Below are 26,647 nucleotides of genomic sequence, written 5' to 3' on the forward strand. Positions count from 1 at the left end.
CTGAGGTTGGTTATCTATTTTAAATATAGTAGTATGTACATGTCCATTCTAAACTTCCAATTTATCCACTCACCCACCCTTCCCTCCTCCCCCCTTCACCGCCCCCCCAACCCCGTAACCTTAAGTTCCTTCTCAAGTCTGTGAGTCTCTTTCTGTTTTGATTAAGTTCACTTGTATCATTATGGAGACTAATTCCTTGTCAGTCACATCATTTGCAAATATCTTCTTCCATTCTGTGGGTTGTCTTTTCGTTTTGTTTATGTTCTATTTTTCTGTGCAAAAGTTTTTGAGTTTAATTAGATCCTTTTTGTTTATTTTTATTTCCATTACTCTAGGAGACAAACTGAAAAAGATATTTCTGCAATTTAAGTCAAGGAGTGTTCTGCATATATTTTCCTCTAAGGGTTTTATAGTATCTGGTTTTACACTTAGGCCTTTACTCCACTTTATTTTTGCTTATGGTATTAAAGAATGTCTTTTCTTTTTTTTTTAACATGTAGCAGTACAGATTGTTTCTTCAATTTCTCCTTCTGATCTTTTATTGTTAGTGTATAGAAATCTAACGGAGGTCTTCCCCGGTAGCCAATGTAGGAGACAGGGGTGCCCTGGTCTGGGAAGATTCCACATGCTGCAGAGCAACTAAGCCCATGTGCTACAACTGCTGAAGCCCATGTGTCCTAGAGCCAGTGCTCTGCAATGAGAAGCCATCGCAATGAGAAGCCCAAGCACAACTAGAGAGTAACCCCTGCTCCATCAAAACTAGAGAAATCTGTCCCACACGCAGCAACAAAGACCCAGCACAGCTGAAAATAAATTAGTTTAAAAAAATGCAACAGATTTCTGTGTGTTTATTTGGTATCCTACAACTTCACCAAATTCAATGATGAGCTCTTGCAGTTTTCTGGTAGCATCTTTAGGATCTTCTGTGTATAGTGTTTCATCTGCGAACAGTGACAGTTTCACTTCTTTTCCAAATTGGATTCCCTTTCTTTTCCTTCTCTGATTGCCGAAGCTAGGACTTCCAAACCTATGTTGAATAGAAGAGACAAGAGTGGACATCCTTGTCTTGTTTCTGATCTTAGAGGAAACGTTTTTCAGCTTTTCACTGTTGACTATGATGTTAGCTGTGCGTTTGTCATATATGGCCTTTATTATATGAGATATGTTCCCTCTATACCCCACCCTGTAGAGTTGTTATCATAAATGGGTGTTGAATTTGTCAAAAGCTTTTTCTGTAACTACTGAGATGACCATATGGTTTTTTCTTCAATTTGTTGATGTGGTATATTACACTGGTTGATTTGCTGATACTGAAAAGTCCCTGCATCCCTGAGAGAAATCCCACTTGATCACAATGTATGATCCTTTCAATGTATTGCTGGATTTTGTTGAAGTTTTGCATCTATGTTCATTAGTGATATTGGTGATGGTTGCAAAACTTTCGAATACACTAAAAACTATGGAATTGTACACTTTAAATGAGTGAACTATATGGTATATGATTAAAAAAATTTTTTTTAATTTCCTCTAGAATTTATTACAGCTACCATGTTATAAAAACAAAAGCAGATCATTCTCAATGTGCCGAATTCATTAATGAAGTAAAAATATTTAATCCCAATCACATAAAAAGATAATTCTAACTCTACCTTGAAATTGAATCAATGAATAATTATCTATTTGGAAACTACATACCTAGTATCATATTATACCAAAGGATAAGGCTGCTGTCCTCACAGAATATATGGATCATTGGTAATCAACCATTAAACTAGTGAATGTCACAATGTATTGGGAAATATTGGAAAATTAACAAATTTATCTGGATACTGTTTATCTTGCCCTTCTGACAGACTTATAAATCTAGATGAGATTAGTTTCAAAAGGGGGTCTTGTTTAGTCCAAAAAATTAATCAGAGACTAAGGGCTTCCCAGGTGACTCAGTGATAAAGAATCTGCCTGCCAATGCAGGAGACAGGGATTCTATCCCCTGGGTTGGGAAGATTCCCTGGAGGAGGGAACAGCAACTCACTCCAGTATTCCTGCCTGAAAAATTCCATGGACAGAGGAACCTGGTGGGCTGCAGTTCATGGGGTCACAAAGAGTCAGACACAACTGAGTGACTGAACATGCATGCACGCAGAGGCTAAAGAACCTTTATCTGAAGAAGTAGGCTTGGAAATCAAGCAGTCCTCTTTTGATGTTTTAGTCGAAATTATGGAATTACTGATCAAGTATCAAGAATTTCCTACTATGATGGTACTTTGATGAGAGACAGAAAGCATAAAGAATGCTGCCAGTATTAAATAAACTGCACTCCAATGCCTATGATCTCTAAAGATAAATCTTTTTAACATTAGAAAACTCACTGAGTCAAATGAATGATAATTAAAGAAAATGTAGCGTACATAAAACTGAAGTAAGAAACCTCTAATTACATAGGAAATCTATGAAAGGATCAATCATTTTAAGAGAATTATTTTTCCACTAGTCCCACTGCTATGAATATCATCTCCATGAGGCTAGGCCACTTTTTCCAATGGATACTGAGGACCCATTACTGATCTTAACTAATCAATTTCCATTTTGGCTTGAAGGACTGCTGCAAAATGCTGAAATTCCTCCTTGGTAGATGAATACAGAGCAAATCCTATTATGCTAGATTCCTTTGCCATGATGTCCCATGGATTTATTTCAAAGGACCTCTGCTGCCAACAACTATTACTTGTCTTCCGTGTGACAAAAGATTCAAATCATTGCTAAGATTTACATTAGCTAACATTTCAATAATCACATCAACTTCTTTTCACAAACAGATTTCCTAATTTTATCAACTTAGATTTTTTGTGATTAAATACTTCATGGCGTCCATTTTGCTAAACAATGTTTTGTCCTTCTTCAGAATCAGCTGTGCACAAAACCTCTAAGCCATAAGCTCTAGCAATGTGGCACACTGCCTACCCAACTCCTCCACCAGCCCCATAACCTGAATACTTCCTCCAGCTTTCACATGGGTACTGTGGAGCAGAGCTCAGTAAGCAGTAAAATACAGGAGCTCCTTGTTTAAAGTCCAGTTTTTCTGGCAGTGTGTAAACAAATTTGACTGCCTGCCAGACCATACTTTGTGTAGCCCCCTGAAATGTGCTGGTAGTGAGAACTCTTGTCAGGTTTCTTGAAAGCAAATACATGTCCTCCAACAGCGTCTATTATCCCAACTAAAACTAAACCAGGAGTATAAGATAGAAGTGGTTTTCTACTTTAAGCACCAAAGTAAATGTGTTCACCAGGTTTACATCACATGCTTGGACTTTGATTAGAACCTGATGGTCTTGCAGAATGATCTTGCTGAATCTGACTGGAGTTATAGCACTTTTGATCCACCAAATTTAAAAACTAACAGCTCTCATCAACCTCTCTCCAGTCACCATGATGACCTAACCTAGGTATCAGTTTTAGAGGGGGAAAATCTGAGAGTTCCTTCAGATTCCACGGGAAAGCAGGGCTGTGTGGCATACAGTTTTATCTCAATAAAGCTGTGCTTAAAAATCTATGATAGTGATTACTGTACAACAAGGTGAATATACTGGATGTGAGAGTTGGACCACAAAGAAGTCTGAGCACCAAAGAATTGACACTTTTGAACTGTGGGGTTGGAGAAGTGAGAGTCCCTTGGATTGCAAGGAGATCCAATCAGTCAATCCTAAAGAAAATCAGTCCTGAATACTCCTTGGAAAGACTGTTGCAGAAGTTAAAGTTCCAATATTTTGGCCATCTGATCCGAAGAGCTGACAGGCTGGAAAAGATCCTGATACTGGGCAAGATTGAAGGCAAAAAGAGAAGGGGGTGGCAGAGGATGAGATCGTTATATAGTAGCACCAACTCAATGGACATGAATCTGAGCAACCTCTGGGGGATAGTAACAGTAAAGGACAGCTTGTATAAATAGAAATAAGTTAAAATGGTAAATTTTGCTATGTATAATAATTTTAATATTGGAATACTAAAGATAACTAAAAAAAGGCACTGATTAGTTATCAGTGCTAAAGATTACTAAAGATTAGAGAACTAATTATTGGGCCTCCAGAAAACCAAAGGATACTAATTTAAGAGAGAACTTCTGTAAATTAACTTCTATAAAGTAATTCCTTACATAATATATTCTTCGAGAATACTTAGGATTCAAAGAATATAAGACTAATGTTTGCATAAAAAGATAAGTCTCAGTTATTCTACAACATATATAAATGAACATTTATCAACTGCTTCGAACCTTGTCAGCTACATTGGCCAAGTAACACTGAAAGAGACAAGGTATGTAGATTTTCTAACTTTTCCCCACAAAAATAAACCACTATAAAAGATTAATGTGCTATGATAATACAAGTTTAAATCAGATGCTATGATTTTAGTAACAGAGTTAAGCATAAAAATACAACAAACCACAACACTATCTGTAGTCCATCATGGTAACAAAGACACCTGAAAAAGGTACCTAGGGACCACAGCAAAAAAGCTCAGCTGAAAGCAAAACTCATTGCAATATTATACCCAGGATGTCTCACCTAGGTGATGCAATTTTACAGCAAAACAGAAAATCAATTAAACCAAGCTAACACTACACCCACGTAGCAAACCTAATCAAAAACACTGAAGTTCAATAAAGCTAGTAACCTTTCTCTAAGGACCAAAACTGAATAAAGATATTGTTTCTCCTAAAGTTTTTAAAAGAAGAAAACTACAACTACACTTGTACAATCACATTAAAAAAACAGGGAGAATGAATTCAGTCATATAAATTGCTAAAATAAGTAATTTCACAATATGGCTCAAAAGTTGTTTTTAATAAAGATTTTTTATTTCTTTACAATAATATTTATGTTAAAGGCATTATATCTATAATATGAATTTCCAGGCTGATGAAATGGAGATATCCTAAGTAAAAACAAAAAATAGTTAATTACACAAGAAGACAGAAAAGATATTCACATACAGGTAAAGACTCACTGATGAATAAAACATAAACAAATATATTAATTCTTGGATGGCTACTATTTCTCACTTCATTCCAAAACTACCAACTGCTAGGAAACAAGGAGGCTGGAGAATGAGATTGAAAACCAAATAACAGTAAGGCCTTGAAGACATGAGAAGTTTACGATGCACTGAGACACAAATATGCACCCATACAAGAGTCAACAAGAAAGCACTGTGCAAAGTAAGTGTCCATTCTCTACGCTGCCAGAGTTTGTTGTTATGTTGTGCTCAGTCACTCAATCATGTCCGACTCTCTGCGACCCCATGGACTGTAGCCCACCAGGCTCCTGTGTCCATGGGACTTTCCATGCAAGAATACTGGAATAAGTTTGCTTTTCCCCCTCCAGGGGATCTTCCTGACCCAGGGATCAAACCCACGTCTCCTGCACTGCAAGTGGATTCTTTACCACTGCGCCACCTTGGAGGCCCACTGCCAGAGGTATCATTCATCAATTTATAAACATTCTAATGCTCCCCAGTATTCATAAGCTAAAGATCCTTAGCAGGCACTCAAACTACTGTCATCTCCTACCCCTGCCAAACATAAAAAACATCTGACAGTGATGGAAGGCTATTAGTTATTCTTCTTGCATAACATGTTCCTTTGAGCCTCTGAGATTTTGCTCACGTAACCTAATTTTGTGGAACTTTTCTTTCTGGTAACATTATGAACTTATGAATTCAGTATCAGATACAGTTCTGCCTGGAGGAGAGAAAAACTAAATTACCTCTCAACATTACTCTCAGCTGAATTCCCTGGTGGCCAAATGGCTAGGATTTTGGGCTTTCACTGCTGTGGTCCAGGTTCAATCCCTGGTCACGAAACTGAGACTGTGCAAGTTGCGTGGTGCAGTGGAAAAAAAAAAAATTACTTTCAGCCTAAGATTGTATTTCAAGAAGTATTTTAGATGGCAGCAAGGCTTTTAACTTATTCTCACAACAGAGTCAACATCCATCTATGAATGTATCTTAAGGATAAAATGAGCTGAATTAATTTTAAAAGATACATGCATCCCAATGTTCATACCAGACTATTTACAATAGTCAAGACATGGAAGCAAGCTAAATGTCCACCAACAGAGGAATAGATAAAGAAGATGCGGTGTATATATACAATGAAATACTACTCAGTCATCAAAAAGAATGAAAAATGCCATTTGTAGCAACATGGAAGGACCTAGAGATTATCATTCTAAGTGAAATAAGTCACAAAGAGGAAGACAAATACCAAATGATTATCACCTATACATAGAATCTAAAATATGATACAAATGAACCTATTTACAAAACAGAGACTTACAGACTTAGAAAACAAACATGGTTATCAAAGGGAAAAGAAGGTGGGGGAGGGATAAATTAGGAGTCTGAGATTAGCAGATACAAACTACTATATAGAAAATAAAGAGGTTCTATTTATAGCACAGGGAACTATATTCAATATCCTATAATAAACTATAGTGGAAAAGAATATGAAAAAGAATATATGCATACATACACACTTACATATACATATATATCTAAAACTGATTCACTTTGCTGTACACCAGAAACTAACACAAATCAATTATACGTCAATAAAAAAATTATTTTAAAAAGATGAGCTAGAAAAAAATCTGCATCCTCAAAGAACAGTTGAGTGCAAAGTTCAAAATTCTAGCGTAAGTTTTACATTAGCTTTACTCAAGAACTTTTAAAGTCTAATTGTAGAAATTTAAGGTAGTTCAGACGGTAAAGCGTCTGCCTACAATGCGGGAGACCTGGGTTCAATCCCTGGGTCGGGAAGATCCCCTGGAGAAGGAAATGACAACCCACTCCAGTATTTTTGCCTGGAAAATCCCATGGATGGAGGAGCCTGGTAGTATACAGTCCATGGAGTTGCAAACAGTCGGACACGACTGAGCAACTTCACTGAAGGTAAGGAAGGGCTTCCCTGGTGACTCAGACTGTAAAGAATCCACCTGCAACGCGGGAGACCTGGGTTCGATCCCTGAGTTGTGAAGATCCCCTGGGAGGAGGGCATGGCAACCCACTCCAGTATTCTTGCCTGGAGAATACCCATGGACAGAGGAGCCTGGAGGTCACAAACAGTCGGGACACAACTGAGTGACTACGCACCCACACACAAGGGAAGGAAAAGCAAGATCCACTTTTTATAGTGGGAGAAAACTAGAAAAAATGGCAATATAAGAAACATCTCAAATTACCTTATTTATGCATTGTTTACCATTTTACCTTTCCCAATTTATAAATGATAAGCTGCAGAATAGGGACCTTGTCTATCTTGATCACAGCTACACTCATAGTTTTGGTACCTGCCTGCACGAAATGAAATAATGAAAGAAACCACCAAGTAGGCAGCATTCACTAAGGTTGTCAAGAGTCTGCATTTTTGGCAAGTTAAAAATAGATATAGCTCACAGGGACACACATCATAAAACTCAATAAACAGGTTTTAGAACCAGAAGGCCAAATTTACTAATCAATGTAAGAAATAGCTTTCATAAGGATGGGAATATTCAGGTCAATATGACTAGCAAATTTCCTCATTCAAGCTGACACTTAGGATTTATATGCTTTTCTACATGCTGCACTTCAATAAAAAGGTTTCCTTGTAAAATAAAAATCTAATCGTTGCCTGAAATGGTAACATGGGGTTTTATACACACACACACTTAAAGTACACATTGTAAGTCAAGTCAGAAGGAAGAATGGTAAGTAGAGTTAGAGTGCCAAGGTCCTTGAATTGTCCAGAAGGGTAAAGGAATCACTTACCTGTAGACTTGTAAGTCATGGCTGTGTGCCACAACTTCTAGGGTAATCACTTAATAGCAAGAAAAAAAAAAAAAAAACGTATAACACCCCAACTAGTAAAGAATATGGAATAATTTTTTTAAAGACTACAAATCCAAATAACACAAGAGAAAAAAGAAATACTCGGGACAAAAAAAAGCACATTAAAATGATGGTAGATTTATTTTTAATCCAAATATATAATTATATTAAATGTAAATGTACTAGATTTCCCTGGTGGCTCAATGGTAAAGAATCTGCCTGCCAGTGCAGGAGACACAGGTTCGATCCCTGATCCAGGGAAGATCCCACATGCTGCAGAGCAACTAAGCCCATGTACCACAACTATTGGGTCTGTGCTCTAGAGGTCAGGAACCTCAACTACTGATCCCATGTGCCACAAACACTGAAGCCCAAGCTCCTTGTAGCCTGTGCTCTGCAACAAGAGAAACCACTGCAATGAGAAACCCCCACCCTGCAACTAGAGATTAATCCCCGCTTGCATCAACTACAGAAAAGCCCATGCAGCAATGAAGACCTAGCACAGCCAAAAATACATAAATATTTTTTAAAAATGTAAATGTACTGTTCCAATTTTAAAAACAATTACCAGACTGGACAAACACAAAACCTAACTAGATGACTACTAAGACACATCTGAAACATAAGAATACAAAAATGATGAATGTAAAAAGACAAAGGGACATTCCTGACAGTCCCACAGTTAAGACTCTGCATCCACATATGGATGGCTAATAGACAATGAAAAGATGCTCAATATTAGGAAAATGCAAATCAAAGCTACAATGAGGCATCATCTCACATCAGTCAGAATGGGCATCATCAAAAAGTCTACAAACGGTAAATGCTAGACAGGGTGTGGAGAAAAGGGAACCTTCCTGCACTGTTGGTGGGAATGCAACAGGCATTATAGAGAACAGTATGGAGATTCTTTAAAAAACTAGGGGAAAAAAAAAACTACCATATGACCCAGCAATTGCACTGCTGGGTATATACCCTCAGGAAACCATAACTGAAAAGACACATGTACCCCAATGTTCACTGCAGCACTATTTACCATAGCTAGGACACAGAAGCAACCTAGATGTCCACTGGCAGATGAATGGATAAAGAAGTTGTGGTACATATACAAAGGACTATTAGTCAGCTATAAAAAGGAATGCATTTGAGTCTGTTTTAATAAAGTAGATGAACCTAGAGCCTATTACACAGAATGAGTAAGTCAGAAAGAAACAAGCATCATATATTAACATATATACATGGAATCTAGAAAGGTGGAACTGATGATCCTATTTGCAGGGCAGCTTCCCAGGTGATGCTGCTGGTAAAGAACCCACCTGCCAATGCAGGAAATATGAGGCAGGTTCAATCCTGGTTGGTGAAGATCCCCTGGAGTAGGAAATGGCAACCACTCCAGTATTCCTGCCTGGAGAATCCCATGGACAGAGGGGCCTTGTGGGCTATAGTCCATAGGGTAGCAAAGAGTAGCACATGACAAGCAACTTAGCACACAAAGGAGATGCAGATATGAAGAACAGACTTTTGTAAGAATGGGGGAGGCAGAGGGCAGGATGACTTGAGTAGTATTGAAACATATACATTGTTGTTGTTCAATTGCTAGGTCATGTCCCGGTCCGACTCTTTGTGATCCCATGGACTGTAGCGTGTCAGGCTTCCTTGTTCTTCACTATCTCCTGGAGTTGGCTCAAACTCCTGTCCATTGAATCAGTGACGCTATCCAACCATCTCATCCTCAGCTGCCCCCTTCTCCTCCTACTCTCAATTTTTCCCAGCATCAGGGTCTTTCCCAATGAGTTGACTCTTCGCATCAGGTGGCCAAAGTATTGGAGTTTCAGTTTCAGCATCAGTCCTTCCAATGAATCAGGGTTGATTTACTTTAGGACTGACTAGTTTGAGTTCCTTGCTGTCCAAGGGACTCAAGAGTCTTCTCCAGCACCATGGTTAGAAAGCATCAATTCCACACTCAGCCTTCTTGATGGTCCAACTCTCACATCCACAAATGACCACTGGAGAAACCATAGCTTTGACTACACGGACCTCTGTCGGCAAAGTGGTGTCTCTGCTTTTGAATAGGCTGTCTAGCTTTGTCAAGCTTTCCTTCCAAGGAGCAAGCACCTTTTCATTTCATGGCTGCAGACACGGTCCGTAGTGATTTTGGAGCCCAAGAAAATAAAATCTGCCTCAGTTTCCACTTTTTCTCCTTCTGTTTGCCATGAAGTGATGGAACCAGATGCCATGATCTTAGTTTTTGAATGCTGAGTTTTAAGCCAGCTTTTTCACTCTCCTCTTTCACCATCAAGAGGCTCTTTAGTTCCTCTTCACTTTCTGCCATAAGGGTGGTATCATCTGCATATCTGAAGTTGCTAATATTTCTCCAGGCAATCTTTGATTACAGCTTGTGACACATATATATTACCATATGTAAAATAGCCAGTGGGAATTTGCTGTATGATGCAGGGAACCCAAAGCCAGTGTTCTGTGACAACCCAGTGGGGTGGAATGGGGAGGGAGGTGGGAGAGAGATTTAAGAGGGAGTGCGTGTGCTAAGCCACTTCAATTGTGTTCAACTCTTAGCAACTCTATGGACGTAGATCACCAGGCTCCTCTTCCACGGAATTCTCTAGTCAAGAATAGTGGAGTGGGTTGTCATGCTGTCTCCAGAAATCTTCCCAATGCAGGGATTGAACCCTCATCTTTTGCATCGCCTATACTGGCAGGCAGGTTCTTCACCACTAGTGCCAGCTGGGGAAGCCCTTAAGAGGGAGGGAACATGGGTACGCCCATGGCTGATTCATGTTGATGTATGGCAAAAAGCATCACAATAGTGTAAAGTAATTATCCTCCAATCAAACCTATACTAACATCAGAGTAAGTATATTAGTACGTGCTCATTCACTCAGTCATGTCTGACTTTTGCAACACCATGGACTGTACCCCACTAGGCTCCTATGTCCATGGGATGTCCCAGCAAGAATACTGGAGTGGGTTGCAATTTCCTCCTCCAGGGGATATTCCCAACACAGGGATCGAACCCACATCTCCTGCATTGGCAGGTGGATAACATCAAAGTAAACTTAAGGGCAAAAAGCATTACTAGAAATAGTGGAACACCTGATGATGATAAAAGGTTCAAGTCACCAAGACTATAACAACAATTCCAAATTTGTGCACACCTAATATCAAAGGCTCAAAAACACAAGTTAAAAATGGAAAAACTACAAGGATAAACATACAGAGACACAATCATGAGAAATTTTAACATACCTCTCTCAATAACAGGACAAAAACTGAATAAAGACACAGAATATTTGAACCACTTGATTAACAAAACTGATCCAGTGATCATATATTGAATTCTGCACCTAATATATACACATTCTCTTCAAACACACAGGGAATACTTATTAAAACTGACATAACATATGGACCATAAATAAAGTCTCAAGAAAATTAAAAACACTGAAAATACATTCTCTGACCACAGTACAATTAGATATCAAAAATATAAAGAAAATTATAAAAAATAATTCCCCAAGTGTTTGAAAATAATAACTTCTAAATAACCAATAAGTCAAAAGAGAAATCAGAAATTAGAAAGCATTTTGTACTGAATAACAAAAATGCTGCATAACAAATCTCCAAAACAGTACAATAGTACCTAAAGCGAATTTTATACAATTATACACACACACTTATATGCAGCATATATTAGGAAAACAATGACAACAAAAAAACCCAGAGCTATATATTTCTCTCTTAGGAAGATGGAAAACATCAGCAAATAAACCAAAGAAACCATAAGAAAGGAAATAAAAAGCAGAAATAAGACAGAAAACACATGACTGAGAATCAGCAAGGCTGGTCAATAGTTTTCTGGGGGAAAAAAAACACATTAAATTTATATGTGCTCAGTTGCATCCAACCCTGTGACCCCATGAACTGTAGCCCGCTGGGCTCCTCTGTCCATGGGATTTTTTCCAGGCAAGAATTCTGGAGTGAGTTGCCATTTCCTTCTCCAGAATTAAACTTATAAACCTTTAGTAAATCTTACCAAGGAATGAAAGGTACAGATAATGAGTATTAGAAACTAATGAAGCATGACTACAGACAGATCCCGCAGACATTAGAACATGAATAACTTGTGCTAATAAGTTTGAAACATTAGATGAAATGTACACAGTCCTAGAAAAATAAGAAAAAATAAGAAAAGAAAATCTTAAATCTTACTAAAACATTGAAGCTCTACTTAAAAAATTTTTCCCATGGTCGCAGAAGTCCAGAATTGCCAAGCCACTCTTAAATAAAAAGAATAAGGTGGGAGGATTTGCTCTCTGGTAAATCAATAATTTTTATATTAAGTTATGAGTAGGTTTTGTATTATTGCAATAGTAGACAAAGCAATGATCAGAACAGAAATTCCAGAAACAGACTGTTTGTAAAATGAATTTACAGACATTCATTCATTAAAAAATTGACATGGCAGAGCACTGAGGAAAAGAAATGTTTTAAAATATATGATGTTGGGATAATTACACATCCATATTGAAAAAAATTAAACCTGACATCTATGTGATAGTACACATAAATACAATTTCAGGTGGATTATAAACCTAAATGTGAAAGGCAAAACAAAACACAAAAAGCAAAGCAAAATTTCTAAAGTATTATACGGGAAGCTATCTCCATTACTCACACTATGGAAAAACTACTTAAAATGGGACACAAAACTCAGATTTTTATAGACTGATACATCTATCTACATTAAAGCTAACATTTTCTATGAAAAAGTTGTCATTAAGAGTGAAAAACGCAAAAAAAAAAAAAAAAAAGTGAAAAACGCAAGCAAGCATAAGTTGGTCTATTTAGAAGAAAAAATTACACGTTTGGTTTTTCTTTATGGAGAATAAAGGACACATGTTTTGAAGGAGAATGAAGCAACAGTTTAAGACTATCACAGTGTCTCTGTCACTGACTTTTAAAGTTTTTCTTTAAACTGTGAGTATAGTCTCTTTGATGTACACCTTAACTTTTCTGTCCATGGCAGAATTTAACCAAATAATTTTGATTTGGAAAAATACTTCTGATAATACAATAAAGTAATCAAAACTAAAAACCCAAAGAAAAAAGCAAAGCTCAAAAATACCCTCCTTACAACTCTATTAAAACACATTTCCAGCATACTTTTTAAGTTACAAGAAATAAGAAAACTAAAGGCTTTGCTCTCATGGGATTTAAAACTGCCAATAAACATACCTTACAATATAGGTATATATTATTTAGGTGTGGAGGATAAATTCTTTAGTATTTTAGTTCAACTAGTTTTTGTTTTGTTTTAAAGACAGAATCTCCAAATAGTAGATCAGGATCTGGTCAAGCCCTGAAGTTGTTATATCTTCCTCATACCCCAATATTTCAGCGCAAGAGTATAGTCTACTTAGGTGGCTCTTTTACATTGTCTAAAGACATATTTTAGTCCTCTTTGAATTATTCCTACCCACTAATGATCACAAGATTTCCAGAAATTAGAATAGCTCCTTTTCACATAAATATTAAACATATCTAATTTTAAAACAGCATTTCTTCGGTATTTGCGTTTCTTCTGTATTCATTCAGAGCTCTTCGGCTAAGCTTACTTCTCCAAAACAGTTTTCAAAATCCCTACTGGTACATTTATTACATGCCTTCCCTGGTGGCTCAGCAGTAAAGATACCACCTGCAATGCAGGAGATGTGGGTTTGATCCCTGGGTCAGGAAGATCCTCTGGAGAAGGAAATGGCGACTGCTCCAGTAGTCTTGCCTGGGAAATCCCATGGACAGAGGAGCCTGGAGGGCTACAGTCCATGCGGTGGAAACAGAGTCGAACACAACTTAGTGACTACACAACATTCATTATATCCTCCCATATAAAAGCAATTTAAATGATCATTTCAAACACTAACCAATCTCATACTGAACACTGTGGCTATTCATTTTTTGTTCAACAGTATTTTTAGCATTTGTACCTAACACTCCTGTGCAACCATACATACAAAACTTCATATAGCATTATACTCTAATACCTTTTTTTCTATCCCACTCCCAACCCATGTCATGTAATTTATTCTATATTATACAAATAAATTTATCCAGACCATCACCAGAAGGTCTGATTAAATGAAGCTTATATTGAGGTAAGACCAACTAAAACTAACAAATAAGAACATTTAATTATCAACAAATATGGTTCTGCAGAACACAAAATAGAATGTTAAGCATTGTAGTTATACTTCTGGTTCTGTCTGAGCACGCCTAACTCTCCCAAGAAATCATTTCTCTGTTCAAAAAAGGAAGTATCTTCAGGTGATTTCATAACCCACTCTTAATGCTTCTACAATGTTTTCAGTCAGGAAATTCTTCCATATATATGACTTAAATTCACATGTTTTAGCTTAAGCCTTTCTCCTATTGTTCAGATCTTAGAACTGAACATTAATAAGCCATTATCTTTTCTGTAAGATATTACAAATTCAAAGACTTTTTTCAGTTGTACTTTTGCTTCTTGAGGTGACTAAACAATTCTCATTTGAATATCACATTTTAATTCCATGATTAAATAAACCTATAATGTTCCTTGAGTATAAGCAACATTTTGAAGTGATTTTGATAATTCAGTATTAGCCAGTAACAATCACCAAAGCAAATTTTATCAAAGCCACTGAATTTTAAAACTAATTTGTTTATCTTACTATCTACTTAACAGTTTAAGTGACATGTATTAAAAATTGTCATGTAAATTACAAAATTCCAGTACAGCAAAATACCTGAGAAACACTTAAATTTATGTAACAGACTTAGTTCATATAGTTCAGCTTTCCACAGATGATTACAGTTTTTTCACTCTTATTGTTTCAGGAACACCAAAGTATCCTGTACTTTCTGCACAAATTTCACCTACACAAAATTTATCAAGGAAGGGTAGTACAGATTTTGTGTTTCAGTACTAGAGCTCCAGAACCAGACTGCTGAGCGGAAACCCAAGTGTGGCCAGTTACTAAACTGTATACATTTGTATATATTGGGGTTAGCCAAGTAAAAGGTTCATTCTTTTTTCCCCATTAAGATGGCTCTAGTAGCACTCAGATATCTTTAACTTCATTCAAAACAAAATCAGATTGTATTGTGACAGATGTCATATCAGTGTACATTTTTTTTTAAAAAATTATCAAAATTCATGAATTTTTGTGTAGTCATTTTGAAGATGGAAGAAAAAAGGATCATTTTCGGCATATTAAGCTTTATTATTTCAATAAAGGTAGAAACCAACTAAAATGCAAAAAAGACGCACAGTATATGAAGAAGGTGCTGTGACTGATGGAACATGTCAAAAGTGGTCTGCAAAGCTTCATGCTGGAGATTTCTCAATAGATGATGCTCCACAGTTGGGTAGACCAATCGAAGTTGATAGCAATCAAAGCAAAGACATTAAATGAGAACAATCAACATTATACCATGTGGAATATAGCTGATATACTCAAAATATCTAAATCAAGCGCTGAAAACCACGGGCTGAAAATCAGCTTGGTTTTGTTAATCACTTTGATGTCTGGGTTCCATATAAGTTCACTGTATTTCTGCATGCAAATCTCTATGAAAACGTTCTGTTTTTAAAACAAACTGTGACAGGCAATGAAAACTAGATACTGCGCAATCATGTGGAATGGAAGAGATCATGGAACAAGCAAAATGAAACACCACCAACCACACCAAAGGCTGGTCTTCATTCAAAGATGATGATGTTGTATGCTGCTGCTGCTGCTGCTAAGTCGCTTCAGTCGTGTCCGACTCTGTGTGTCCCCATAGACTGCAGCCCACCAAGCTCCCGTCCCTGGGATTCTCCAGGCAAGAAAACTGGAGTGGGTTGCCATTTCCTTCTCCAACGCATGAAAGTGAAAAGTGAAAGTGAAGTCGCTCAGTCGTGTCGGACTCTTAGCGACCCCATGGACTGCAGCCTGCTAGGTTCCTCCGTCTATGGGATTTTCCAGGCAAGAGTACCGGAGTGGGTCGCCAGTGCCTTCTCCGGATGATGTTGTATACACGGTGGTATTAGAAGGGGGTCCTCTATTACGAACTCCTGGAAAACCAAATGATTAATTCCAAGAAGAACTGCTCCCAATTAGACTAAGTGAAAGCAGTACTTAAGGAAAAGCATCCAGAACTGGTCAACAGAAAACAAACAATCTTCCATCAGGATAATGCAAGACTGTATGTTTCTCTGATGATACATGCTACAGCTTGGCTGGGAAGTTCTGATTCATCTGCCATATTCACCAGACACTGTACCTTCAGATGTCCATTTATTTCAGTCTTTATAAAGTTCTCTTAATGGAAAAACTCTCAACTCCCTGGAAGACTGTAAAAGGCACCTGGAACAGTTCTTTGCTCAAAAAAATAAAAAGTTTTGGGAAGATGGAATTATGAAGTTACCTTAAAAATGGTAGAAGGTAGTAGAACAAAACAGCGAATAGGCTGTTCAATCAAGTTCTTGGTGAAAATGAAAAATGTGTCTTTTATTTTTTAACTTAAAAAAATGAAAGCAACTTTTTGGCCAACTCAACACTACTGAGAAAAGTTATTTGAACTTATCTGTGCCTCAATTTCCTCATGGTAAAATGAAAATAAATAGTGGTTAAGAATCTGCCTTGCAGTGCAGAGGAGGCAAGTTCAATCCCTCATGGGGGAACTAAGATCCCACATGCTGCAGAGCAACTAAGCCCGAGCACTCCGGAGGCCGTGCCTTGCAACTAGAGAGCCCGCATGCTGCAACGACGGAGCCTGCATGTCACAACTAGAGTCCACGCGCCACAACAAAAGACCCTGCATGATGCAACTAAGACCCAACACAGTCAAATAAACAAACATATAGAGAAAGAATATCAATCAGACTGAGACTGAAATAACCACTTAGATTGTTTTTACATAAAAGACTAAATACTACAGTAAATATATTGAAAACAAATGTACAATATTTTGGAGAGGAAAGTTTTTAAGAATTTTGGAAGTACAAAAAGAATCCTCTATTTAAAATTAAACATACTCAGTCTTTCTGTGGAGAGGAACTATTTTCAATTTCTGGAGGCTTTGTGAGGATTAAATCGGTAGGAATACGAGAGGGTGCTGACAGTAAATCCCTGCATGGAGCCTATGCAGCCCACATTATATGGGTAGATTCTTTTCATTTTACATAGAGATTAAAATAAACTCTAAGAGCACATACTATATAAGGTGGTAGAGCAAAGATCATAGTTCAGTATCCCTAACTCTTGCCCTCCAACTTTTCCCCCACATCACATTAACTATAAAAATTTCATGGACCAAAGGAAATAAACATTCCATATTAAACAACTTGAAAAACAAACATAAGAGGTTGCAAATTAATAACTGCAATAGCCATCCAGTTTTGTTCTATTTACTTAATGTCAATATGCTGGTGCTTAGGTCATCTTCTTAAAGATCAGTTTCCTAATGACTGGCCAGATTCAATATCTTATGGTTGCCTATATGAAGGACATTATGCTAGACACCAAGTACAGAAATTTAAAAGATCTAAGATGGATTTTGTGCAGCCTTAAGAACTATCAGATTTAGAATAAAGTAACCATTTAGATTGTGTTTACATAAAAGACAGAATATTACAGTAAAAACTTTGAAAACAAATGTACAATATTCTAGAGAGGAAAGTTTTAAGAATTTTGGAAGTACAAAAGGAATGCTTTATCTAAAACTAAACGAACTCAGTCTTTTTGTGAAATGGAACTATAGATCAAAATATCTTTAGTCCAGAGGTGGCCTAAAATCTATCTAAATCACATTCTCTATTTCCCTATTATAAACAACTTAACTCACCTTCTAATTTAAAGTACACATCTCCATTCAGCTCCAAGAAAGCTGGCAACCAAACTTATCCTCTCCAGCAGAACACTGGACAACTCTCCTTTAAGAAATGTGACTGGCAAAAAGACTTAAAAGAGCTAACATCAGAGACTTTCCCCCAAAAGAAATCAGGCAAATTGTCCTACAGAGATGCCCAATAAACCCACCTAAGAGCTTAAAAGCAAATTTTTGTGCTCAACTCTTAAAAAAAGGCAGACAGTTAAGAATACTAGTTCTCTGAGGACCACATCAAACAAGAAATTAAAAAACTAGAATAAAAAGTAAAAAGCAATTTACAAAAAACTGAGTAATGAGAAAGTCAAATCCTTTTAATGTTCTCAAAATGACAAGAGATACAGCAGAAATTAACAAACGTTGAAAATCAATTACACTTCAATAAAAAAAATTTTAGTGACAAGAGAAGATGCTAGACTCAAAAAAGATTCTACAGACAGAAACAATCAGAAAACAAAGAGCTCTTTGAAATTAAAATGATAGCACAAATAAATGTAATAGAAGTTGAGAAAATCTTTTGAGAATTAAAACAGAAACAAATGAAAAAGGGACAAGATAAAATACAATTAGAGGATCAATCCACAAGGTCTAATAAGAATTCCAGAGTGAAAATGGAGAACAGAATATCACATTAGTTAAGTCAAGAAATTTTCCTGAAACGAAACTTGTTTCCAATTTGAAAGGATTTACACCTATTACTCAGCACATAAAATGAAAACAAACACATTATCATGAACGATCAAAAGACGAAGAGTTATAACGGCAACACTAGACACTACAAGACAATATATTAATGTCTTCAAATTTCTGAAGAAAAAACACATCCAACCTAAAATTCTAACACCACCAAACTTCAGTGTAAGGGCTGTACAAACACATTTTCAGATACACAAGGTCTAAAAAAACTTTCTCCCATGTTCCTTTTTGGGATTTTCTCCAAGATGGCAGAGTAGAAGGACGTGTGCTCATCTTCTCCTGCGAGAACTCCTAAGAATCTGTATGCAGGTCAAGAAGCAACAATTAGAACTGGACATGGAACAACAGACTGGTGCCAAATTGGGAAAGGAGTATGTCAAAGTTGTATACTGTCACCCTGCTTATTTAACTTATATGCAGAGTACATCATGAGAAATGCTGGGCTGGATGAAGCACAAGCTGGAATCAAGATTGCTGGGAGAAATATCAATAACCTCAGATATGCAGATGACACCACCCTTATGGCAGAAAGTGAAGAACTAAAGAGCCTCTTGATGAAAGTGTAAGTGGAGAGTGAAAAAGCTGGCCAAAGTATTGGAGTTTCAGCTTCAGCATCAGTCCTTCCAAAGAATACCCAGGACCGATCTCCTTTAGAACGGACTGGTTGGATCTCCTTGCAGTCCCAGGGACTCTCAAGAGTTCCATCTTCACCATTACCATCATTCAGTTCAGTTTAGTTCAGTCACTCAGTTGTGTCTGACTCTTTGCAACCCCATGGACTGGTTGGATTTCCTTGCAGTCCAAGGGATTCTCAAGAGTCTTCTCCAACACCACAGTTCAAAAGCATCAATTCTTCAGCCCTCAGCTTTCTTCACAGTCCAACTCTCACATCCATACATGACCACTGGAAAAACCATAGCCTTGACTAGACGGACCTTTGCTGGCAAAGTAGTGTCTCTGCTTTTGAATATGCTATCTAGGTTGGTCATAACTTTCCTTCCAAGGAGTAAGCATCTTTTAATTTCATGGCTGCAGTCACCATCTGTAGTGATTTTGGAGCCCAGAAAAATAAAGTCTGACACTGTTTCCCCATCTATTTCCCATGAAGTGATGGGACCGGATGCCATGATCTTCGTTTTCTGAATGTTGAGCTTTAAGCCAACTTTTTCACTCTCCACTTTCACTTTCATCAAGAGGCTTTTTAGTTCCTCTTCACTTTCTGCCATAAGGGTGGTGTCATCTGCATATCTGAGGTTATTGCTGGTCCCATCACTTCATGGCAAATAGATGGGAAAACAATAACAGTGACAGTCATATTTACAACGTACCTTTCCCGAAACACCATACTCCTCTGTCACTTCTCTGTACCTTTTACTTATACCTTTCAAAGTAACTGCACTCATCACACTATACTGTGTGTGCATGTGTGTGTACTCAGTTATGTCTGACTCTTTGCGACCCCAAGAACTGTAGCCCACCACACTTCTTTATCCACGGGATTTTCCCAGCAAGAATACTAGAGCTGGTTGCTGTTTCCTCCTCCAGGGGATCTTCCTGACCTAGGGAATCAAACCTGAATCTCCTGTGTCTCCTGCATGGCAGGTGGATTCTCTACCACTGAGCCATCTGGGAATCCCATTATATATTTCTTCCATGATGAAATGTTTATTTCTTAAGAGCAGGCTCATATTAAACTATTTGACCACATAGCAGTTTTCAGTGCCAGGCACTCTTCTAAATACTTTACCTTTTATTAACTAACTTAATCTCCACAATAATTGTGTATGATAGGTCCTATTATTTTTATTTTATAAAGAAGTCAATAATTTGCCCAACATCAGTGATTAGAGTTAAAATAAAACACTGTGCTCATAATTACTAGCTTTACTGATTAGCTTTACCATTTCAAAACAAGATATGGAAAAAATTCCTTCCGTTCTAAATACAATATGAAGCTATAAGATACAACTGGTTTAATATTATCTAGAACCTAGTAGTTCTCAAAATATGGTCCACCAACTCCCAAGATCTCTAGGTCCCTTTGGCTGGGCCCACTACTCTCTTGAGGGTCAAAACCATTTTCATAAAATCAAGATGTTATTTGGCTTTTTATCACTTTCATTCTCTCTTGAGTGTATACTGGAGTTTCTCAGAGCCTATATGATGTGTGATGTTATAAGAGACTGAATGCAGAAGCAGTTATTAGAACCAGATGACGTTTAATATATCAGACATTACAGAGATTTGCAAATATGCAAAACGATGCCACTCTTTCACTAAATTTTTGTTTGGAAAATAGTTCTCTTTCATTAAAATGATTATGTCAACATGTAACATTTAATACTATTATTTTTAGATGAAATAAATATTTTAAAATTTTCTCAATTAACTATTTTTTTCTCAATTAACTTTTGATGCAGTAAACAGGAATATAAAAAGCTCTTTAGAAGCCTCAACAATTTGTGAAACCGTAACAGGATTTTGAGAAGAAACAAAGAGCACTGACCTAGCCAGTCAAAACTGTTCAGTATTTCTTATCTCTGATATTAAGATTTTTTTTTCCAACACTGCATACTACAATTCAAAAGAACTAATGTAAAAAAGGTAATAAAAAGTAAAAAAATAAGCACTACTAAGCCAGGTATGTGCTTCTTTTTGAGATTACACTTCCTAATTTGTAACTGATAACATTTGTTTGTATTATTTTCTACTCTAAACTATCATGACATTCTTAGAAGTGCCTCTGCATTTCAAGACAATGGTTGAAAGTAGTAACAAAAGAGGTTCCTCAAATAAAATTTAAATACACAGATTTAAGATGTGTATTTCAACATTTCTTTATTAAATCATCTATACTACTGTAATACAAAGAAACCATAAAAGTTTACTACAGTAAGATTACCAAGACTGATGTCATTAATTCAACATGAGACTTCGTAATACTAAACAATTCATCTTCACTATAGAGCACAGATCCTTAATTTTTTGAAAAGCTAAATAAAACAGTCTGCTGTGGCTGCTGCTGCTAAGTCGCTTCAGTCGTGTCCGACTCTTTGCGACCCCATGGACTGCAGCCTACCAGGCTTCTCCATCCACGGGATTTTTCAGGCAAGAGTACTGGAGAGGGCCCTAACTTCAAATCTGTTCCATGAATCTGTCTTTAATAATCATTTGACACATTTTAGGCACTATAATCAGAGAAGGCAATGGCACCCCACTCCAGTACTCTTGTCTGGAAAATCCCATGGATGGAGGAGCCTGGTGGGCTGCATGCAGTCCATACGGTCGCTAAGAGTCGGACACGACTGAGCGACTTCACTTTCACTTTTCACTTTCATGCATTGGAGAAGGAAATGGCAACCCACTCCAGTGTTCTTGCCTGGAGAATCCCAGGGACGGGGGAGCCTGGTGGGCTGCCGTCTATGGGGTCGCACAGAGTCGGACACGACTGAAGCGACTTAGCAGCAGCAGCAGGCACTATAATAAAAGAAAATAATTTAAAATAACTTTAACAATACAAAACTAATTTTGTTCAACTAAAAAAAAAGGTATAAAATTATGGTCACTTTTTTTATGCGCCATGATTAAGGCTGTATGTAAATTATTGGAATCCATGCCCCCTGAGCATATGGACTATCCCTATATACAATCAAATAATGTAAGTACAAAATGTTATTGTTGGGAATTCACTGGCAGTCCAGTGGTTAGGACTCCGCACTTTCACTGGCTGGCCTGGGTTCAATCCCAGGTTGGGTCCAGAAACCATGCAGTGCAGCCTCCCCCTCCCAAAAGAGTTACTGTTACTATTAATTGCATAAGGAAAAAATGTAGACTTCACCAAAACAAAGATGACTCTGGCTTTGGTTACTATCAGATTCAATCATCATTCATTCTGAGTACCTGCTATAAGCCTGGCACTCTTCTAGGCACTGGGGATACAATGAACAAAAAAAATAATTTTTAATCTTCATGGGACTTGCATTCTGTTGTGGGAAACAGACGAAAATAAATACAAGTAAGAATTAGAAATATGGTAAATGCTATTAAGGAGACAAGGCTTTGCTACAGATTAGTCTTTGAAAGATGAATTGTGGAATTCTAAAACCTAAAAATAAAAAATTCATGAGTTAAATCAAGATGACACGGACTCTAGACTTCTGCTAATGCATAAGAAAACTACAGACACTGCTTGTGAAAACAGAGATCAACCTTTCCAAAGCCAATGGGTGGTATTACTGAGCAATACAGTGGTCTCAAAAGATAATTAATCTCACAGTTCTACATAGTTAAAAAGCATGTAAACACAATGCTAAAAGAAAAAATCTAAGATGAGCCGAAGGAGACAGGACAACCAAATGTAATGTGGCATCCTGAATTGAATGTTTAAAGACAGATAAAAATTAAGAAGACCTGAATAAACTATATATTTTAGTTAATAATGCATCAAAATTGGTTCATTAACAGTAACAAATGCACCATAGAGATATAAGATGTTAATAATAGACGAAACCGGGTGGGGTTAGATGGGATCTCTGCACGATCTTAATTTTTCTGTAAATATAAAACTGTTCTAAAAAATCAAGTCTAGTTATAAAAAATTTAAGACGGTGGAAGGAAGGGGAGTTAGTTAAGACTTAAGAAATTAAATGAGAAGCCATAAAACTCTGCAATGTGAATTAGAATATAAATACTCAAGAAGTCCAAAGGAAACTCGCAGATTCTTAAATTATGGTCTCTACTCACACTAAAATCTTCTTAAGACAGAGATTAATGTATTTTTCATGCAAACTAAATAGCTGTGCATCACAATGTAAGGCAGGCAATAAAATCCCTAGAGTGCACCATAAGCACTTTGTGTGTGTGTGTGTATGTGTGTCCTATTTATCAATAATGACCAATAGTTGTATTTTATGTATGGTACTGTCTTGAAACTGTCAAAATACATAGACAGGGATCAATCTCAGAGGTTTCACTAAGTTACTTAAAGGAACAAGTTTATATTTACTTCAGGAAAAATACGCAAAGAGGAGACTTGATAAGAGGTCAGGGAGAAAAGATTATTTATGAAAGGAGAAAAACGATTCCTCAAGTCCAACTGGAAGCAATTTTGCAACTATTATTAACCTACTTCAATGCCATTCCAATTAGTATAAATAGTTCAAAGTAGTAATAAGAGCTCCGAATTTATTTGCTATCTATCAGTTATCTTCTTTCCCATCAAAAGAAATGTTTTCTATAGCCTAACCTAAAATATCTAGCAGGTAACTCAATTGTCTGATGACTCGGGAGAAACTAACTAATCTCTCAATGACTCGATTTTAAAGACAAGAAAAATGTGAGAAAAACAACAGAGCATGATAATCGCTAAACTACAGAGTTTGAAGTTTGCATAATATAGCATAAAACTGGAATTACCATAAGAAGTAATTTTAGAGCCGGTCATCACAAAATTAGAACCTTATATCTAATACAAAGTACAATGACAGCACAAGTTTGACCAGGTAAATGACATAACAATTTCACTCACCAGATACTAAATAATATTAACTATACAAGAATCATTTAGTCAAAATGATATTACATATTCAAATCTAATTTAGATAACAAGTGGATGAATCGATTCCTTCTCTACTCTTCTCTACTCCCAAAGCCCAAATGAAATCCTACAAAACAAAGATGTTCGTTATTCTAAACCCGTCTCTCAAAGGAATCCTAAATATTGATATATATTTGGAAAATACTAATGAAATGGAATAATTAACACCTCCCCAGTAATTTCTGTCTGCACCACCGTGAGGAGAATCAGATACTGCTTCGCCTTGAAGCAAAAAAAGGAGAGGTGAGATGTGAAAAATTCCAAGTAAAACGATCATGACATAGCATCTGGCAGAGATTGGAAAGGCATGAACACTGCCGAAAGGATCGTCAGGGATGAACGTCAAGAGAAGAAAACGAGGTTTTCCAACGGGCCACAGCCTAACCCAAGGGGCAAAAATCGCCACTGCCGCCGCCACTCCCTCACTCACCAACCACTCCATCCTCAAGTCCCCTCCAATTCAGATATATATCCTCCAAAACCCCGGCCAATTCCCCACCCAGGTGAAAACAATCCAATAATTTCCTAGGACCCCCCCCTCCCTACTTCCCACCTTCGGTAAGACCCGCACTTCTCGCGGCTAAACCTCTGGGGAAAACAACGCCCAGATCCCACCCTCATAGCGCTAGGCTGAAGAGGGCCGGTTACCCACCGTGGGGCTTCCCGGGTGGGCCTCACAGAGCAGACCAACTGGGTAAGAGCAAGGAACAAGGGTGGGGCTCAAGGGAGGGAGCTGGGGTAGGCGAGACGACGGAGAACGGAGGAAGAAAGGGATGGACAGGAGGCTGGGGCTGGGCGGGGTGAGGAGTGGGGAGGGCAGATCGACCCGAGAGGGCCGGGCTGCGGGGAACGGAGCCGGTGGAGTCGGGGACTGAAGGGTCAAAATCCGAGCGACGGATCATGGGAAGAGGAACGGGTGGCGAAGAGGGGTCGGAGAACCGAATACGAGCAGGGGCTGCGGGGGGTAGAACCGAGCGCGAACGCGAGGCCCGCAGGGAGCCTTCACGGACTGAAGGGCCGCATTGGGGGGCGGTGCGGAGAAGCCACGGCCAGCCGCCAGGATTGGGGGAGCCGCGCACTCACCGCTCTGCTCCCCCAGGAACACCAGCTTGAATTTCCTCAGCGGATTCCCGAAGTCTCCGCCCGCGGACATGATGGAGCCGGAGAAGCTGCCGCCGCCTCAGCCCAGAGACCTCCCGGACCGACGCTGCTCCAACCGGTTAACGAAGAAGCTAGAGGAAGGGCCGGCGCCGAGCTATCTCGGCCCCTGCAGGGCCCGGCGGCGGAGCAAGGCTGGAGAGCAGGGCTCCTCTACACAGACAGGCAGCCGTCGCCGTCGCCTCCCCTCGGAGTCGCCTAGCACCTAGCGAGGCCCGCAGCTAGAAAGGGAATGAAGGCGGTGTCGGAAGCAGCCAGGGGCGTGCTAGGGGTGGGGGGATCCCAAGGCTAGAGCCTTTCCCCTCTCAGCACCCGGCACCGAAACTGAGGTGAGGGTGGCGGAGTGGGAGCCGCAGAAGCGTTTGGGACCTCTCACACGCAGCGCTTCAGCTCCACAGCTGCCGCCGCCGCAGCCCAACCTGCTGAGTGCGCGAGCCTGTGGCGCGGCGCGGGGCGAACCCGGGCGCGAGCCTGCCGCCCCGCCAGCCCCGGCGTGCGTGCGTGCGTGCGCGTGCGCGCCACAGACTGCGCCTTCCTGGTTCAGCCTGCTTTCCCGGCTCCGCCCGCTCAGCGGAGATCAGGGGTGGTTAGGTTTCCACTGGCTTGAGGAGATGCAGGGAGGTGGTGGGGCGGAGGCTGGAGGAACTGTTGGAGGTGGAATAGGGAGCATTTACGTCAGTTACTGGATGAACCAATCGAAAGAGGTCAAGGGCAGGCAGAGATAGGAGTGAGGTGGCGGCCCCAGAGCGCGCGCGCCACCTTCGCGTGGTGGAAAGCGGCTGAGCGTGGCGGCCATGCGAAGTGTGGCCAGTCGCAGCCTGAGGGGAGGGGAGAGAATTGGGGCGGAGGCGGGGCCGGAAAGGAGATGGAATTGACCCAGACAAGTGCAGGTGAAGTCGGAAGGCCTTAGGTGTGCAGATGGTTCCTCTTTCCTGAGCCCTCAACCTTGCTTCTCATTCCTCACATCCGCCTTTCACCCACTTTCTCCATTTTCTTTCTTATAATTCTTCACATGATACCCTTCTTGGTACGTTCTCCGCTGTTGCTCCAAGGAGTTTCATAACTACCAGAAGCAGGGCTTTCATATTTTTTGCAGATGAAGAAACAGAAGCTCATGGGAAGGAAATGACTTACAAAACCCACAGTCATAAAGTGGAACCCAGGTTTTGTCTTTTCCCCCATTGAACCTCCACAACTCCTTGTTGATAAGCCTATTCACTTTCTTTGCGTGACCTGTTATGGTCTTCTGTTACCAATCTTTGTTGCTCAGATGTGGACAGCTCTAGGTGACCCCACTTTCTACTGTGATAGAAAAGGATTTAGATATCAGGTAAACCAAATCCCCCATTTCACAGCTGGTGTAACTGAGGCTCATGTAGGAAATGGGTTTGCAGAAAGGTCACACAG

General features: G+C 38.9%; 1 protein-coding gene and 1 pseudogene across 2 annotated transcripts in view; both read right to left on the minus strand.

Annotated features, from left to right (window-relative positions):
• The window catches only part of RAB6A (RAB6A, member RAS oncogene family), a 95,712-nt gene extending 69,980 nt beyond the window's left edge, over positions 1-25,732 (minus strand). Inside the window, exon 1 of one of the 2 annotated variants that reach the window (XM_019975197.2) lies at positions 25,166-25,732. In XM_019975197.2, coding sequence (XP_019830756.1) covers positions 25,166-25,235 — 70 coding nt within the window. In that variant the 5' untranslated portion in view covers positions 25,236-25,732. The remainder of the gene's footprint in view (positions 1-25,165) is intronic. The other variant, XM_019975196.2, reaches the window with a different exon arrangement.
• LOC139187335 (zeta-crystallin pseudogene) lies at positions 118-25,159 on the minus strand (annotated as a pseudogene).
• Positions 25,733-26,647: the final 915 nt, after the last annotated feature.

Source organism: Bos indicus, chromosome 15 (assembly GCF_029378745.1).
Source record: "Bos indicus isolate NIAB-ARS_2022 breed Sahiwal x Tharparkar chromosome 15, NIAB-ARS_B.indTharparkar_mat_pri_1.0, whole genome shotgun sequence".
Classification (NCBI taxonomy): Eukaryota; Metazoa; Chordata; class Mammalia; order Artiodactyla; family Bovidae; genus Bos; species Bos indicus.